The sequence below is a fragment of the Sphaeramia orbicularis genome, chromosome 16, assembly GCF_902148855.1.
Source record: "Sphaeramia orbicularis chromosome 16, fSphaOr1.1, whole genome shotgun sequence".
NCBI classification, from domain to species: Eukaryota; Metazoa; Chordata; class Actinopteri; order Kurtiformes; family Apogonidae; genus Sphaeramia; species Sphaeramia orbicularis.
This window is the reverse complement of record NC_043972.1, coordinates 42,143,928-42,158,721: the sequence shown is the minus strand read 5'-3', so window position 1 is coordinate 42,158,721 and position 14,794 is coordinate 42,143,928. Positions and strand designations below refer to the sequence as shown.

Genomic DNA, 14,794 nt, shown 5'->3' with positions numbered 1-14,794 from the left:
TAAACTATATGGACAAAAATATTGGGACACATCATGGTTACAGCTCATCTATATATCAATATTTCCTTAAAGTTTAATAGGATATTTTTCTTTCTGAGATAGATGATTAGTCGTGGTAGAAAATTATTATTTACAGTCAGAGCACAAAAAATATTTTAAAAAATTTTGAGGTAGAACATTTAAAATCATAGTCATGGATTTAAAAAAAAAAACAAAAAAAAACCAACAACATGATCAATAGTGTGAGAAATTGAGTAAAAATCATCTGAGGCATTTTGGAAGCAAAGAAACACCTGAATTCAACATGTCCCAATACTTATGTCCATATTGTGTATATAGTACATATTGAACCTTTAACAGATTTTAGATCCGACCTGCAGATCTGAACTAAAACAACTCATCCTAATCTGTTACTGGTTGAGTTAACGTATTTCTGCAGTTTCATGGCTTTAACAAGTACACTATATGGACAAAAGTATTGGGACACATTGAATTCAGGTGTTTCTTTTCTAACAGGGGTTTGGGATACAAAAGTAACTTAAAAGATATATTAACGCTTATAAACTATATGGACAAAAATATTGGGACACATCATGGCTACAGCTCATCTATATATCAATATTTCCTTAAAGTTTAATAGGATATTTTTCTTCCTGAGATAGATGGTTAGTCATGGTAGAAAATTATTATTTACAGTCAGAGCACAAAAAATATAAAAAAAATTTTTGAGGTAGAACATTTAAAATCATAGTCATGGATTTAAAACAAAACAAAACAAAAAACACAACAACAACATGATTAATAGTGAGAGAAATTGAGTAAAAATCATCTGAGGCATTTTGGAAGCAAAGAAACACCTGAATTCAGCATGTCCCAATACTTATGTCCATATTGTGTATATAGTACATATTGAACCTTTAACAGATTTTAGACCCGATCTACAGATCTGAACTAAAACAACTCATCCTAATCTGTTACTGGTTGAGTTAACGTATTTCTGCAGTTTCATGGCTTTAACAAGTACACTATATGGACAAAAATATTGGGACACATTGAATTCAGGTGTTTCTTTTCTAACAGGGGTTTGGGATACAAAAGTAACTTAAAAGATATATTAACGCTTATAAACTATATGGACAAAAATATTGGGACACATCATGGTTACAGCTCATCTATATATCAATATTTCCTTAAAGTTTAATAGGATATTTTTCTTTCTGAGATAGATGATTAGTCGTGGTAGAAAATTATTATTTACAGTCAGAGCACAAAAAATATTTTAAAAAATTTTGAGGTAGAACATTTAAAATCATAGTCATGGATTTAAAAAAAAAAACAAAAAAAACCAACAACATGATCAATAGTGTGAGAAATTGAGTAAAAATCATCTGAGGCATTTTGGAAGCAAAGAAACACCTGAATTCAGCATGTCCCAATACTTATGTCCATATTGTGTATATAGTACATATTGAACCTTTAACAGATTTTAGACCCGATCTACAGATCTGAACTAAAACAACTCATCCTAATCTGTTACTGGTTGAGTTAACGTATTTCTGCAGTTTCATGGCTTTAACAAGTACACTATATGGACAAAAATATTGGGACACATTGAATTCAGGTGTTTCTTTTCTAACAGGGGTTTGGGATACAAAAGTAACTTAAAAGATATATTAACACTTATAAACTATATGGACAAAAATATTGGGACACATCATGGTTACAGCTCATCTATATATCAATATTTCCTTAAAGTTTAATAGGATATTTTTCTTTCTGAGATAGATGATTAGTCGTGGTAGAAAATTATTATTTACAGTCAGAGCACAAAAAATATTTTAGAAAATTTTGAGGTAGAACATTTAAAATCATAGTCATGGATTTAAAAAAAAAAACAAAAAAAACCAACAACATGATCAATAGTGAGAGAAATTGAGTAAAAATCATCTGAGGCATTTTGGAAGCAAAGAAACACCTGAATTCAGCATGTCCCAATACTTATGTCCATATTGTGTATATAGTACATATTGAACCTTTAACAGATTTTAGATCCGACCTGCAGATCTGAACTAAAACAACTCATCCTAATCTGTTACTGGTTGAGTTAACGTATTTCTGCAGTTTCATGGCTTTAACAAGTACACTATATGGACAAAAGTATTGGGACACATTGAATTCAGGTGTTTCTTTTCTAATAGGGGTTTGGGATACAAAAGTAACTTAAAAGATATATTAACACTTATAAACTATATGGACAAAAATATTAGGACACATCATGGTTACAGCTCATCTATATATCAATATTTCCTTAAAGTTTAATAGGATATTTTTCTTTCTGAGATAGATGGTTAGTCATGGTAGAAAATTATTATTTACAGTCAGAGCACAAAAATATAAAAAAAAAAATTTGAGGTAGAATATTTAAAATCAAAGTCATGGATTAAAAAAAAAAACCCAAAAAAAAACAACAACAACATGATTAATAGTGTGAGAAATTGAGTAAAAATCATCTGAGGCATTTTGGAAGCAAAGAAACACCTGAATTCAACATGTCCCAATACTTATGTCCATATTGTGTATATAGTACATATTGAACCTTTAACAGATTTTAGACCCGACCTACAGATCTGAACTAAAACAACTCATCCTAATCTGTTACTGGTTGAGTTAACGTATTTCTGCAGTTTCATGGCTTTAACAAGTACACTATATGGACAAAAGTATTGGGACACATTGAATTCAGGTGTTTCTTTTCTAACAGGGGTTTGGGATACAAAAGTAACTTAAAAGATATATTAACGCTTATAAACTATATGGACAAAAATATTGGGACACATCATGGCTACAGCTCATCTATATATCAATATTTCCTTAAAGTTTAATAGGATATTTTTCTTCCTGAGATAGATGGTTAGTCATGGTAGAAAATTATTATTTACAGTCAGAGCACAAAAAATATAAAAAAAATTTTTGAGGTAGAACATTTAAAATCATAGTCATGGATTTAAAACAAAACAAAACAAAAAAAACAACAACAACATGATTAGTAGTGAGAGAAATTGAGTAAAAATCATCTGAGGCATTTTGGAAGCAAAGAAACACCTGAATTCAACATGTCCCAATACTTATGTCCATATTGTGTATATAGTACATATTGAACCTTTAACAGATTTTAGACCCGATCTACAGATCTGAACTAAAACAACTCATCCTAATCTGTTACTGGTTGAGTTAACGTATTTCTGCAGTTTCATGGCTTTAACAAGTACACTATATGGACAAAAATATTGGGACACATTGAATTCAGGTGTTTCTTTTCTAACAGGGGTTTGGGATACAAAAGTAACTTAAAAGATATATTAACGCTTATAAACTATATGGACAAAAATATTGGGACACATCATGGTTACAGCTCATCTATATATCAATATTTCCTTAAAGTTTAATAGGATATTTTTCTTTCTGAGATAGATGATTAGTCGTGGTAGAAAATTATTATTTACAGTCAGAGCACAAAAAATATTTTAAAAAATTTTGAGGTAGAACATTTAAAATCATAGTCATGGATTTAAAAAAAAAAAACAAAAAAAACCAACAACATGATCAATAGTGAGAGAAATTGAGTAAAAATCATCTGAGGCATTTTGGAAGCAAAGAAACACCTGAATTCAGCATGTCCCAATACTTATGTCCATATTGTGTATATAGTACATATTGAACCTTTAACAGATTTTAGATCCGACCTGCAGATCTGAACTAAAACAACTCATCCTAATCTGTTACTGGTTGAGTTAACGTATTTCTGCAGTTTCATGGCTTTAACAAGTACACTATATGGACAAAAGTATTGGGACACATTGAATTCAGGTGTTTCTTTTCTAATAGGGGTTTGGGATACAAAAGTAACTTAAAAGACATTAACGCTTATAAACTATATCGGCTAAAATTTACTGAGGGGGTCAAATGAGTGGCCATTTTTGTCGAAAAAAAAAAAAAGTTGTAAGAAATACATAAAACTGTGTTGAAATAATGCTAATACATTTGTGCACAGACTACTGGTATTATTTGACAGTGGAAGCTATATTTTCAGAAATATTGGATTTTGAATAGCACGTGTATATGAAAACTTTTGCTGGTGGACGCACGTGACATTACCCATGATGATCTGGTCAGTACCAGTACTTTATTAGTAATAAACTTATATACTTACTATTGCTAATTCTCCTCTTATTCATAAATGTTAGTATTGTGGATCTAAAACAATAACAGTTTAAGAAAAAACACAAAATGTGTCAGTGGACGGATGTGACATGGTTGTTACGGATCCCATCATACTGATGCTCGGCAGCCATGTCACTGTTTCCACAAATGATCCCTAGTATCATAATTATTTATTGTATAGTTTATCATCATACTAAAGAGTAAATAACAATATAGAATTGTTATTTCTTTATAAAAATGCTTATTATTAGAAAACTGTTGATTTAAAAAGTGACGTGTGACATTCTTAATGTATGTATTGGCGTAACATAAGCAGGATGGATCAGCACCATACTCCATATTGCAACCTGTAAAAATAAAACATGTGATATGTAGTATATACTCTTGTAAGAAAAACTGGTGAATCTAAAAGAATAGAATATTTGTTTTTCAGGTAAATTCAGTTAAACTATAACTTGGCCATTTGTGACATGAAAATATAGCATTAATTGTGATGAAATTGGACATTTTTGACCTGAAAACATAGTTCATATGACCATCAACATGTTGCAACAGAACTGAAATCCTGTCAATTTGCATAACTTGCATTTACCAACACAAAGCTCCTTTGGGGATTCACTTATATTCATTTCTTATGCACAAAGACATAAATAAGACCTCTAAGCAAATTTTAGCCGATATGGACAAAAATATTGCGACACATCATGGCTACAGCTCTAAGATGTCCTGTTCATTTGAGATATGCTTCCTTAAAGTTTAATATGAGATGTTTCTTCCTAAGAGAGATGTGAAGAAAGTAGATGGTTAGTTGTGGAAGAAAATTATTATTTACAATCAGTGCATTAGTCATGGATGAAAAAAACAAACATAATCAATATTGAGAGAAATTAAGTAAAAACCATCACTGAGGCATTTTGGAAACGAAGATAATTTAAACAAAACTAACTAATGCAGTGCAATGATATTTATTGTAATATAAAACTATATTATGATATTTGTCAATATTGTTTTGTATCCCAGACCCCTGTTAAAAAAGAAACACCTGAATTCAATGTGTCCAAATACTTTATTCCATAGTGTAGAGATATACTGTATGTTTTTCAGGCTATACTTCATGTGTACTGATTTTGCTTTTGTTTTATAGTGATAACCAATTAAATATTTACTGTACATTTTATACATTTATAATAAAAAAAAATTACAAGCTTTTCTGAAGCGACTGACTGCATGTGTTTATATCAAAATAGAATGAGAATACATGAAAGTGTTTCAACTGAAATGCTAAGTATCTTACTGTAGCTTTCTCTTGAGAAGCTTGTAGGCTTGTCTGTAGCATGTTTCAGGCTTTTGTGATTTTGTCCCCTATGAAGACTCTGACATATTGACAGGGGAGAGTCATGACCATTTCGAAGCAAAAATGATTTCATGTCCAGTGTTAGATTTTTGTTTTGTTTTTTTACCGTACTGTCACAATTAAGTGTGTTCTTTTCTCAAGGTTATAGTGACCATACATATGTGTTTCTCAGTTCCAGGAACAAAATATAAACTGAATATACAGTTAATATGAAGGCAGTAGGGATGTAACGATTACCGGTATAATGATAAATTGCGGTAAAATTGCAGACGGTTAGCATTACCATTTAAATTCTAATTATCATGATAACCGTGTTTGATTACCGCACTTTTCTGGAGAAAATACCTATGTAAAGATCTGCTTTTATGTCAAATATTTGAGTATAGTTTTTATTACGATTTTGATTTCCTATACATAATATCTGGAACCAATATTCATTTTTTAAGTCTTTGAAAAGGTTCATTAAACATTTTTGTGTTTTATATGCAATAAATTATATACATTTTTCAAATCAGATTTTATATATTTTTTGTGTTTTTTGTCCTTTTATGTTTTTATAGTAGGTTAAAGTGAAAAAATAAAAGGCACATGATATAAATGAAGTTGTGCTGAAAAAAAAGATCCCAAACATGTATTTAGTAAACATTTGCTTATATAGTATATAAAGGCAAAATCAAAAGTACTGAAAAATGGACAAAATAGGCTCAGACCACTAAGGGGTTAATATTTGAATGTTTCTGCCAACAGAAAGTACATTGTGCCAATTATTCTATTTTTTTTTTCCAAAATACAACTTGGTTAAATTATTTCAGAGTGTGTATAAGTGCTTTTTGAACATTTTGAGCACAATTTCAACAATACCGCGATATTAATGATAACCCTGACAATTTTGGTCACAATAGCCATGATATGAAATTTTCATATCGTTACATCCCTAGTAGGCAGCATTAAATTCAACAATTCAAGTAAAAATAAGAATATGTATAAAACTACCTGGATTTAGAAAAAAACAGACCCAAGAATAAAGAAGAAAGCTTGGTACAATATACTATATTATAAATACTAATCAGTGTTGGGGAAGCTGCTTTGCATGCGTAGTTTGTAAAACTACAGATAGTCTAGCATGGCAGTAATTCAAACTACATTTCTACCCCTGGAGAAATGGAGTTTGTAAAACTACAGCAAGAAAAATAGTTTTAGCAACTAGTTTTTATTTTCAGCATTAAATTGAGAATGTACAGTACATGTGGTGTATATGAAACAACATATGACCATGGTTGGGGCTGCACGTCGCTATCCGGAGTGGTGATGGTTGGAGGGTTGTCCATGTTGGTGATAATGACACGATATTAGTAATGATCGCACATCTGTGAAGCATTGGATTGCAGCCAGCGCGAGCCAATCAGAGGCAGTGTTGGCTGTGATGTCATGACATGATCATGCCTTCAAATCAATTCAGGATGAAAGAAAAAGGGACTGTTTTGTGTACAATGGTGAAACACAATTTATATTACAAAATAAATCTTAAAAAAAGAAAAAAAACAACAACAAAAAAAACCTTAATTTTATGTTGTTGCCCAAAATTGTGGTTTGCAAATTGAATAAATAAAATTAACCAAAAAATACTTGAACTACTTGACACGACACAAAATATGAATGTAGTTGAACTACCAGCAAGTTACAGCAAACTGTAGTTTAACTACATAGTTCAACTCCATGTAGTTTAAGTGTCCACAACACTGATACTAATACTATACTAAGAAAACACTGTCCACTTATTTGTCTTTTTAAAATTGTGCATGTTTCCTGTATTATCTTGAGTGACAGAGAAATATAAATGTATAAATCATATTCCAGTAAAATCAACAATACTATGATGATGTATGACTTTTACAAAGTCCCATGATTCTTAATTTCCACAGAATCAGTTTAAACTAGATATAGTCACAATAAAAATTGAAAAATATAGATAAGTGGTTTGCAGTCCTGCTGATCTGAAAATACAGAAGCATTGGTAACCTATAGTCATGTTAACAAAAGTCCAAGTCAGTTCAGCCTCAGTACTCAGAGGCACTAAACACTGTTGACAGATTCCTAAACATACCAACAGGACACTAAAACTGACATGCATTAGGTTTTTTAATCTACTTGTCTTATTGAGAGACATGTGGAGTAGAAAACAGGGTGCATTCTGGTCTCATAGTGTAATATTGAGTGTAACTGCATCCCTGGAGAATTAGTTTAGTTTTCAGTATAAATGCTATTTGTCATATAATGGATGGCCTGTCAGAGTTACTGTATGCAGCTGCAGTAAAAATTACAAAATCAATATTTAATATCTCAATAAAAGACTTGGCTATGACATTAGAACACAGAAATTAGTTCACCTAATAACTTGAAGACAAAACTTGGCTTTATTTTGCCAATGATTTACATTTTTGAAGTTTTTATAGCATACAACATATCTTTGGAAACAAAAATACTGTGTCTTTATCACACTGGGTTATTTGTTCTTAAGAGAGAGTGTGTTTAGAACTTAAATAAATTGAAAAGAAAAACAGGTCATCAGTTGTTGCATTGGTTTTTTTTTTTGGGTCATACACAAAACCACTCCCATGCTGAATGTGTCACAATCTGGCTTATCCTTTAAAACAAAATTACACTTTTCTCATGCAAAATAACTGAACAACCACAAAATAACTTAAACACAAATGTACATATAATATTTTAACTTCTAAGAAACCAAGCAGAAAATAAGATTTACAAATGTGTAGTATTGAGACATAAAAAGCCTGATGTGTGGTATCATTTGGCTCCATCCTCTGACGCAGGCTCATAACGCTGAAGCTTTAGAAAAGAAAAATAAAAGGAATCTACATGAGACCTCATGGTGCAGCAACAGTTATTACACAATCACTATAAGCAATAATTTCAAATAATAGTGAGAATTATCTCACACTACCTGCATAAAAACCAACATATACACATATTTTATTATTTCCAAATGCAAGTAATTGTTTTTAATTTTCTTCTTCATGAGTTTCTACATAATTAAACCACTAGACATTTAACTATACGCGAAGTCAAAGAGAATGTTAACATCTGGTCAAAAAAATTTAATTACAATAATCTACACCAAACTTGTATTTTTGGGTAGGTAATTACTTGTATTTTCAGGAAAATGTATTTTGAAATGAGAAAAATTTTGTGAAGAAAAAATTTGAGGAGTTTTATGAGTGTGAATGTTTGAAAAGTGACAGTTTTTTGCTGTTAGTCTGGGTTCATTTTATAAACTCTCATAAATAAAACAAAATTTATTTCAAATACATTGATATTTGACTATTATGTCATTTATATCATATTTTAAACACACAGTGTTTAAAATTAATCAATGCATATATATATGCAAAATACATTTTAATATAATGTTAATATTATTTGTATGTTGTAAATATTGTAAAAAAAAAAAATGATATTGATAACTGAAATAAAAAATGTTTAATATATTTACTTTTGTTGTCCATCCGTGATGCTGCCATTTGTCAAAACTCTTGCTATTTAGGTATGATAAAATGTGTTTTTGCTCTAACCAGTTATTAGGTTGTAAAACAGAGGGTTTAAGGTAAACAATGAATACATTTTAGGATGAAAATGTCACAGGAACTTCACTTTTGAGAACTTTATAATTCTTGCAAAAAATAGACGTAAATTGTTTCTCCATCTGTGACACAATAGTTTTTGATATTTTTCATTTAAAAATATTTGAAACTAAATTTTGCCATGTGAGTTTGTTTAAGATGGCATTTAGACCTTTCCAATTATGTGAAATATTTGTCTTAAACTTGTCTGGTTCAAAAGTTATGAATCAAAAAGTAGTGGGCTGTCCATCTGTCACACCCTTGACCTCACCCCTATAGTGGTGAGTTAACAGATTTGACAATAATATTGTTAACTGCAATTGATTAATGATAATTAATCATCAGGTCAAACTTCAATAGTATGATACCCCTCGCTGTTGCATGTAAAAGAAACAATTCTTCAATTTTAGCACAAATATAAGAGTTACCTTTGTTTTAAGCTCCTTGTTTTCTGCTACCAAACGTGCAAACTTCTGCCTCAACTCAGACACCTCCTGCTGCAAAGCTTCAGTGTCTGCTGATGTCTCACCAGGAGCATCAAAATAACGCTTGACAAATCTGGGATGAACTTGGTTAAAGAATTGACAGAGGACAAAACTGAACACCAGCTGCCTTTGCAACTGAATACTCAAGATTTCTTCTTCTTCTTTTTATGGAATTGTGGGGTTCAATTTCAGATTAAGGCTACGGTAAGTGAACCTAAAACACACTGAATGGCTTGCTGTGAAGGGAAGGATACGCCAGGGCATTGTCTGGTTTTTCTCGTTCTTCATTCAGTGCTAGTAGAGCTGGAAAACAAACAAACAAAAAAAAAACATACACAAGTTACATTAAATCACAAGAGCAGAGGTCATTACTATCAGACACAAGACTTAACTACAAACACTGACAGATTCTGAGTTTGTTTTTAAAAGTTTAACTCAAACTGTTGTTCAGTGTGTTGAGCAAAGTGGAAATGTGTAGAAAAAAGGCTGCAGTATTATTAGACAAAAAACTGCAATAGGTGCTTCACTGGGTGAAAAACACACAAAATAGATACATATAAACTAGGGCCGTGAAAATTAACGATGATTAATCCATCATCATGATTAATCTGATTAAAAAGTTTTTGGGTTTTTTTTTTTATAATTTTATTTGTAGATTTTTAACAGCATTACATGTATGCATCATACAATCTTTACATTTTTACTATGTTTTTGAACACAGGTCCCCACCCCCAACTTAAATATAAACATAAACATGTAAATATGTTTACTAGAGGACATCAGGATTATGAAGGCAAAAATAAATACATAAAATAAAATTGAATAGAAAGCAATTATACATATATTAAAAAAAAAAAAAAAAAAGAGACAGAAATAAAACATGTACCATACCTACAGTTATCCAGGTGATGAGTGGTGATTTGGTGTTAAAGTCAGGATATATTGCTCATTTTATAAGTTTCTATGAATTTTAGAAAAGGCTGCCATGCTTTATAGAATTTTGCAGTTGATCCTGTTAACGTACATCTCATCTTCTCCATATGTAAAAACCTCATAATGTCTGCAATCCACTGATCGTGTGTGGGAGGGGTTTCCTGTTTCCACCTCAAAAAAGTATAGGACGTCGTGCAAGTAGAGAAGCAAATGCAATAGCATTTAAATAATATTTAGAAATATAAATGTTTGGGGGAATCACTCCAAAAAGTGCTGCCAGGGCTGAAGGTGGAAAGTTAATGTCATAAATTTTTGAAAATGTTGTAAATATAGATGTCCAATAGTTTGATTAAAAAGTTTAACGCAATTAACACATCTGCAGCACAGAATGACACTGAACATCTTTGGCAACGCATTTCACGCAGTTTGTCCAAGTAGAGTCATTGTTGCGCATGTGCAAATGGGCAGTTGATCTGGTAGTGACAGGCAGCAGAACCAACCCATAAAGATGGAAGATGCTAAACAGTGCGTTGGCCCTCGGGATGGAAATATGAGGACAAAAATCCAAGATGGAACAGTTGTTTCTAGTTGTTTTGTTCAAACTGTTGAAAGTGTCTAATACACAAAGTTAAGTGCATATATTCCTGAGTCTGTTTACTCGTGCAAAATGAAACATGATTAACATAGACTAAAAATGAATGGTATTTGTGTTTAATCGAAATTAATCCACAGCAAACCTGTGATTAATCTGCTTAAAAATTTTAATCGTTTGACTGCACTAATATAAAGCAATCAGATGTACAACAATGACAGGGGTGAAATACATCAAAAACAGACCAAAAAAAGACTGTTGTTGAATCAATAATCAATGTTTAATATCATATAAAATGTGTTTTTCCTTTTTAAACATTGATTATTGGTTCTTTGTCACAGTCTTGTTTTTGCTCACTGCTACATTCCTGTCAGTCAAAAAACAGAAGTGTGATACTGGCAGCAAAACCACCAAATATAACACCTAGCCATGATTATTAAACCTAATGTGGGTTTAGTGGTCCTGATACTTTAAGTTGCCATTTTTTTAAAATGTTGTTACACAAGGACATGTGTGTTTGCCCTTTTGCAAAGCATTACACTTTTAAGACAAAGACCCCATTTACAGTGTAACCTGATCTGCAGCTGCCCTCAATGGTTCCTTATTGCAAACATAAAGATACTGAATACCATCACAGAAACTTGAGGAAAGACTTGAAGAGAAGAGTGTGCCATACCATTGGTGAGAGTTTGAATCACACCAGCTTTTTCCAAGTATCTGCGAAACTGTTGCTTTTGGGGCTCTGAAGTCTGTCATGGAGAGAATCAAGCTTTTAATACACACACACACACACACACACACACACACACACACACACAGCAGCATGGATTTACATTACTAACTAGTTAAACTGTAAGCCTAATAATGAGTCAATGGGAATTAGACTGCAGACCTATAGCTTAACTGAGGTTAGACCAGTGTTTCTCAAACTGTGGGGTGGGCCCCCTAAGGGAGGCGCGAAGGCTTGCCGGGGGGGTATGGGATCACTCCTGGGTAGTTTTTTTTTTCCCTTCAGGTTAGAACATGTAGCAGGTGGAACTAATGTTTTAGTGTTGGAGCACCCTGGACTCATTTTAGGGACGTACAACAAACCAATCTATTGCCATGGTGATCTGAAATAAAAATTAAATCGACAAAGAGTTTAGGTTTGGAGAATGGATAAAGATTTGACTGGAAAAGAAAAATGCACAATGTTTCTGTTTTTGCACTGTTTGTACAGTTTGCATTTTAATGTTCTGAGATGTGTAATGGAAACAGGCTCATTGCAGTCGCTGATATTGGTAAAATGTTCATCTTTGTTACCAAAAATTTGTTTGTTGCTCTAAAAAAAACATAAATTTATCACCATAGTTTTAAGATAACTACGCATTTCCAATTTTTATTTGGAAAAATATGATCTGAGGGAGCACTCTTGTTGAGTTTATTTGTATTGTTCAAGCAAAAATATGTTATTTTTAATTTGAAAAAAAAAAAAAAAATTCAAGGAAAAGCAAAAAGTATTGTTACAATATTGATATTTCTTTAAATAAAAGTTATAATTGCACTACTGTTACAATGTCGCTAGGGTTGAGGGGGTCTGGAGAATTTACGTCCTCAGAAAAAGATTGAGAACCACTGGGTTAGACTGACTTTGAAGTCCCAGCAGTCAGGACATCCTGGAAAAGTTTGTGTGTACCAGTGTGTGGGGTCAAGCTTTGGAATGGGTTGGGGGTAGACCTCAAGCAGTGTCCAAATATTCAAAAATTCAAGAAAATGTACAAAGAAATGTTATTTTCACAATATCTGGCTCAAGGAAGGGTGTGATCATTATTTGGATTGTCAGGTTGTTCTATTGTATGGTGTGTGTATATAAACATGGAGGTGCAGACGTGTGTGTACAGTGGTAGACAATAAACTGGTGTGTATGTATGTGTGTATGTGACTGTATGAGCATATGTAGATGTGTATGTGACTGTATGAGTGTATGTATATGTGTATGTGACTGTATGAGTGTATGTATATGTGTATGTGACTGTATGTATGTAGAAGTGTATATGACTATGTGTGTATGTAGAAGTGTATATGACTGTATGAGTGTATGTAGATGTGTATGTGACTGTATGAGTGTATGTAGAAGTGTATATGACTGTATGAGTGTATGTATATGTGTATGTGACTGTATGTGTGTATGTAGAAGTGTATATGACTGTATGAGTGTATGTATATGTGTATGTGACTGTATGTGTGTATGTGACTGTATGTGTGTTTGTAGATGTGTATGTGACTGTATGAGTGTATGTATATGTGTATGTGACTGTATGAGTGTATGTGACTGTATGTGTGTATGTAGAAGTGTATATGACTATGTGTGTATGTAGAAGTGTATATGACTGTATGAGTGTATGTAGATGTGTATGTGACTGTATGAGTGTATGTAGAGGTGTATGTGACTGTATGTGTGTATGTGACTGTATGTGTGTTTGTAGATGTGTATGTGACTGTATGAGTGTATGTAGAAGTGTATATGACTATGTGTGTATGTAGAAGTGTATATGACTGTATGAGTGTATGTAGATGTGTATGTGACTGTATGAGTGTATGTAGAGGTGTATGTGACTGTATGTGTGTATGTGACTGTATGTGTGTTTGTAGAAGTGTATGTGACTGTATGTGTGTATGTATATGTGTATGTGACTGTATGGGGATACAGGTTGGTAGGGGTGTGTTTATAGATAATCACAATCTTATGTTGTATATCAAGTGATTCAGCACTAACAGTCTGAGGACTGGAATCAGGGGTGGGACTGGATAAGCAGTGGCTTCTTCCTACTCCCTTTTAGGCACAACAGTTCTTTTTTTTTTTATAGTATTTGATTTTTTTGTGTATTGTTTATCATTATTATTATTATTTTTCTATTGTTTGATTTATTTGTGTATTTATTATAATTATTTTTTTTTTTTATTATTCCATGTTTTGTATTATGTCTGTGTCTGAAATAAACTAACCTAACCTAACTTTTCTGTAAATAATTCACAGAATAGCCATTTTGTTTCAACTTAACATTCAGTGTTTAATTACTTTATTTTGCTTTTATTGAGCTAAAGAAAAAAAAAAAAAACTCTTGAATTTTCCCTAGGGTGTAATAAACTTTATCTAAACCAGATTCTGACATTTTTTTTAATTTTTGAAATGTGTTAAAAGAAAAGGCAAAGAGAGGCACTTACCCTGTGATGATGTGCCATGTTAGAGGCAAACTCCCTTTATATTTTTAACTGTCTTTGGTTCGAGTTGGTGGTCTTAGGAAGAGTTTGGATGAGTTTTTCTGTCTCTACATTCAAGCCGGTCAGTGTTACACCACCTGAAGTTCGGTTTCGTTTATTATCTCACTTCCCGCGACAGGTCTGCGTAATGATGCCTTAAGTTGTCCCTCGTACAAATGAAAGCTCCTAACTATCCATCGCTATACATTTGAAAAATTTGAAAACCAAGGAGGGAAATTATGGCCACACTAGCATTAAGAATCACTTTTATTCTTATTATTATTCTCTTTTCTGTCAGTAAGTTGTAATTAATATTTTTTGAGAAACATTT

The 14,794-nt window shown here is 32.0% G+C and overlaps 1 protein-coding gene across 2 annotated transcripts in view; it reads right to left on the bottom strand.

The window, feature by feature from the left end:
* LOC115435196 (c-Myc-binding protein-like) overlaps nt 1–14,650 on the bottom strand; it is a 16,262-nt gene extending 1,612 nt beyond the window's left edge. Inside the window, exons 1-5 of one of the 2 annotated variants that reach the window (XM_030157459.1) lie at nt 14,428–14,639; nt 11,900–11,972; nt 9,953–10,001; nt 9,642–9,771; nt 7,971–8,422 (exon numbers count right to left, since the gene is read on the bottom strand). In XM_030157459.1, the coding sequence (XP_030013319.1) occupies nt 8,381–8,422; nt 9,642–9,771; nt 9,953–10,001; nt 11,900–11,972; nt 14,428–14,445 (312 nt within the window). In that variant the 5' untranslated portion in view covers nt 14,446–14,639 and the 3' untranslated portion in view covers nt 7,971–8,380. Of the gene's footprint in view, nt 1–7,970; nt 8,423–9,641; nt 9,772–9,952; nt 10,002–11,899; nt 11,973–14,427 lie in introns of those variants that run through there. The other variant, XM_030157460.1, reaches the window with a different exon arrangement.
* Nucleotides 14,651–14,794: the final 144 nt, after the last annotated feature.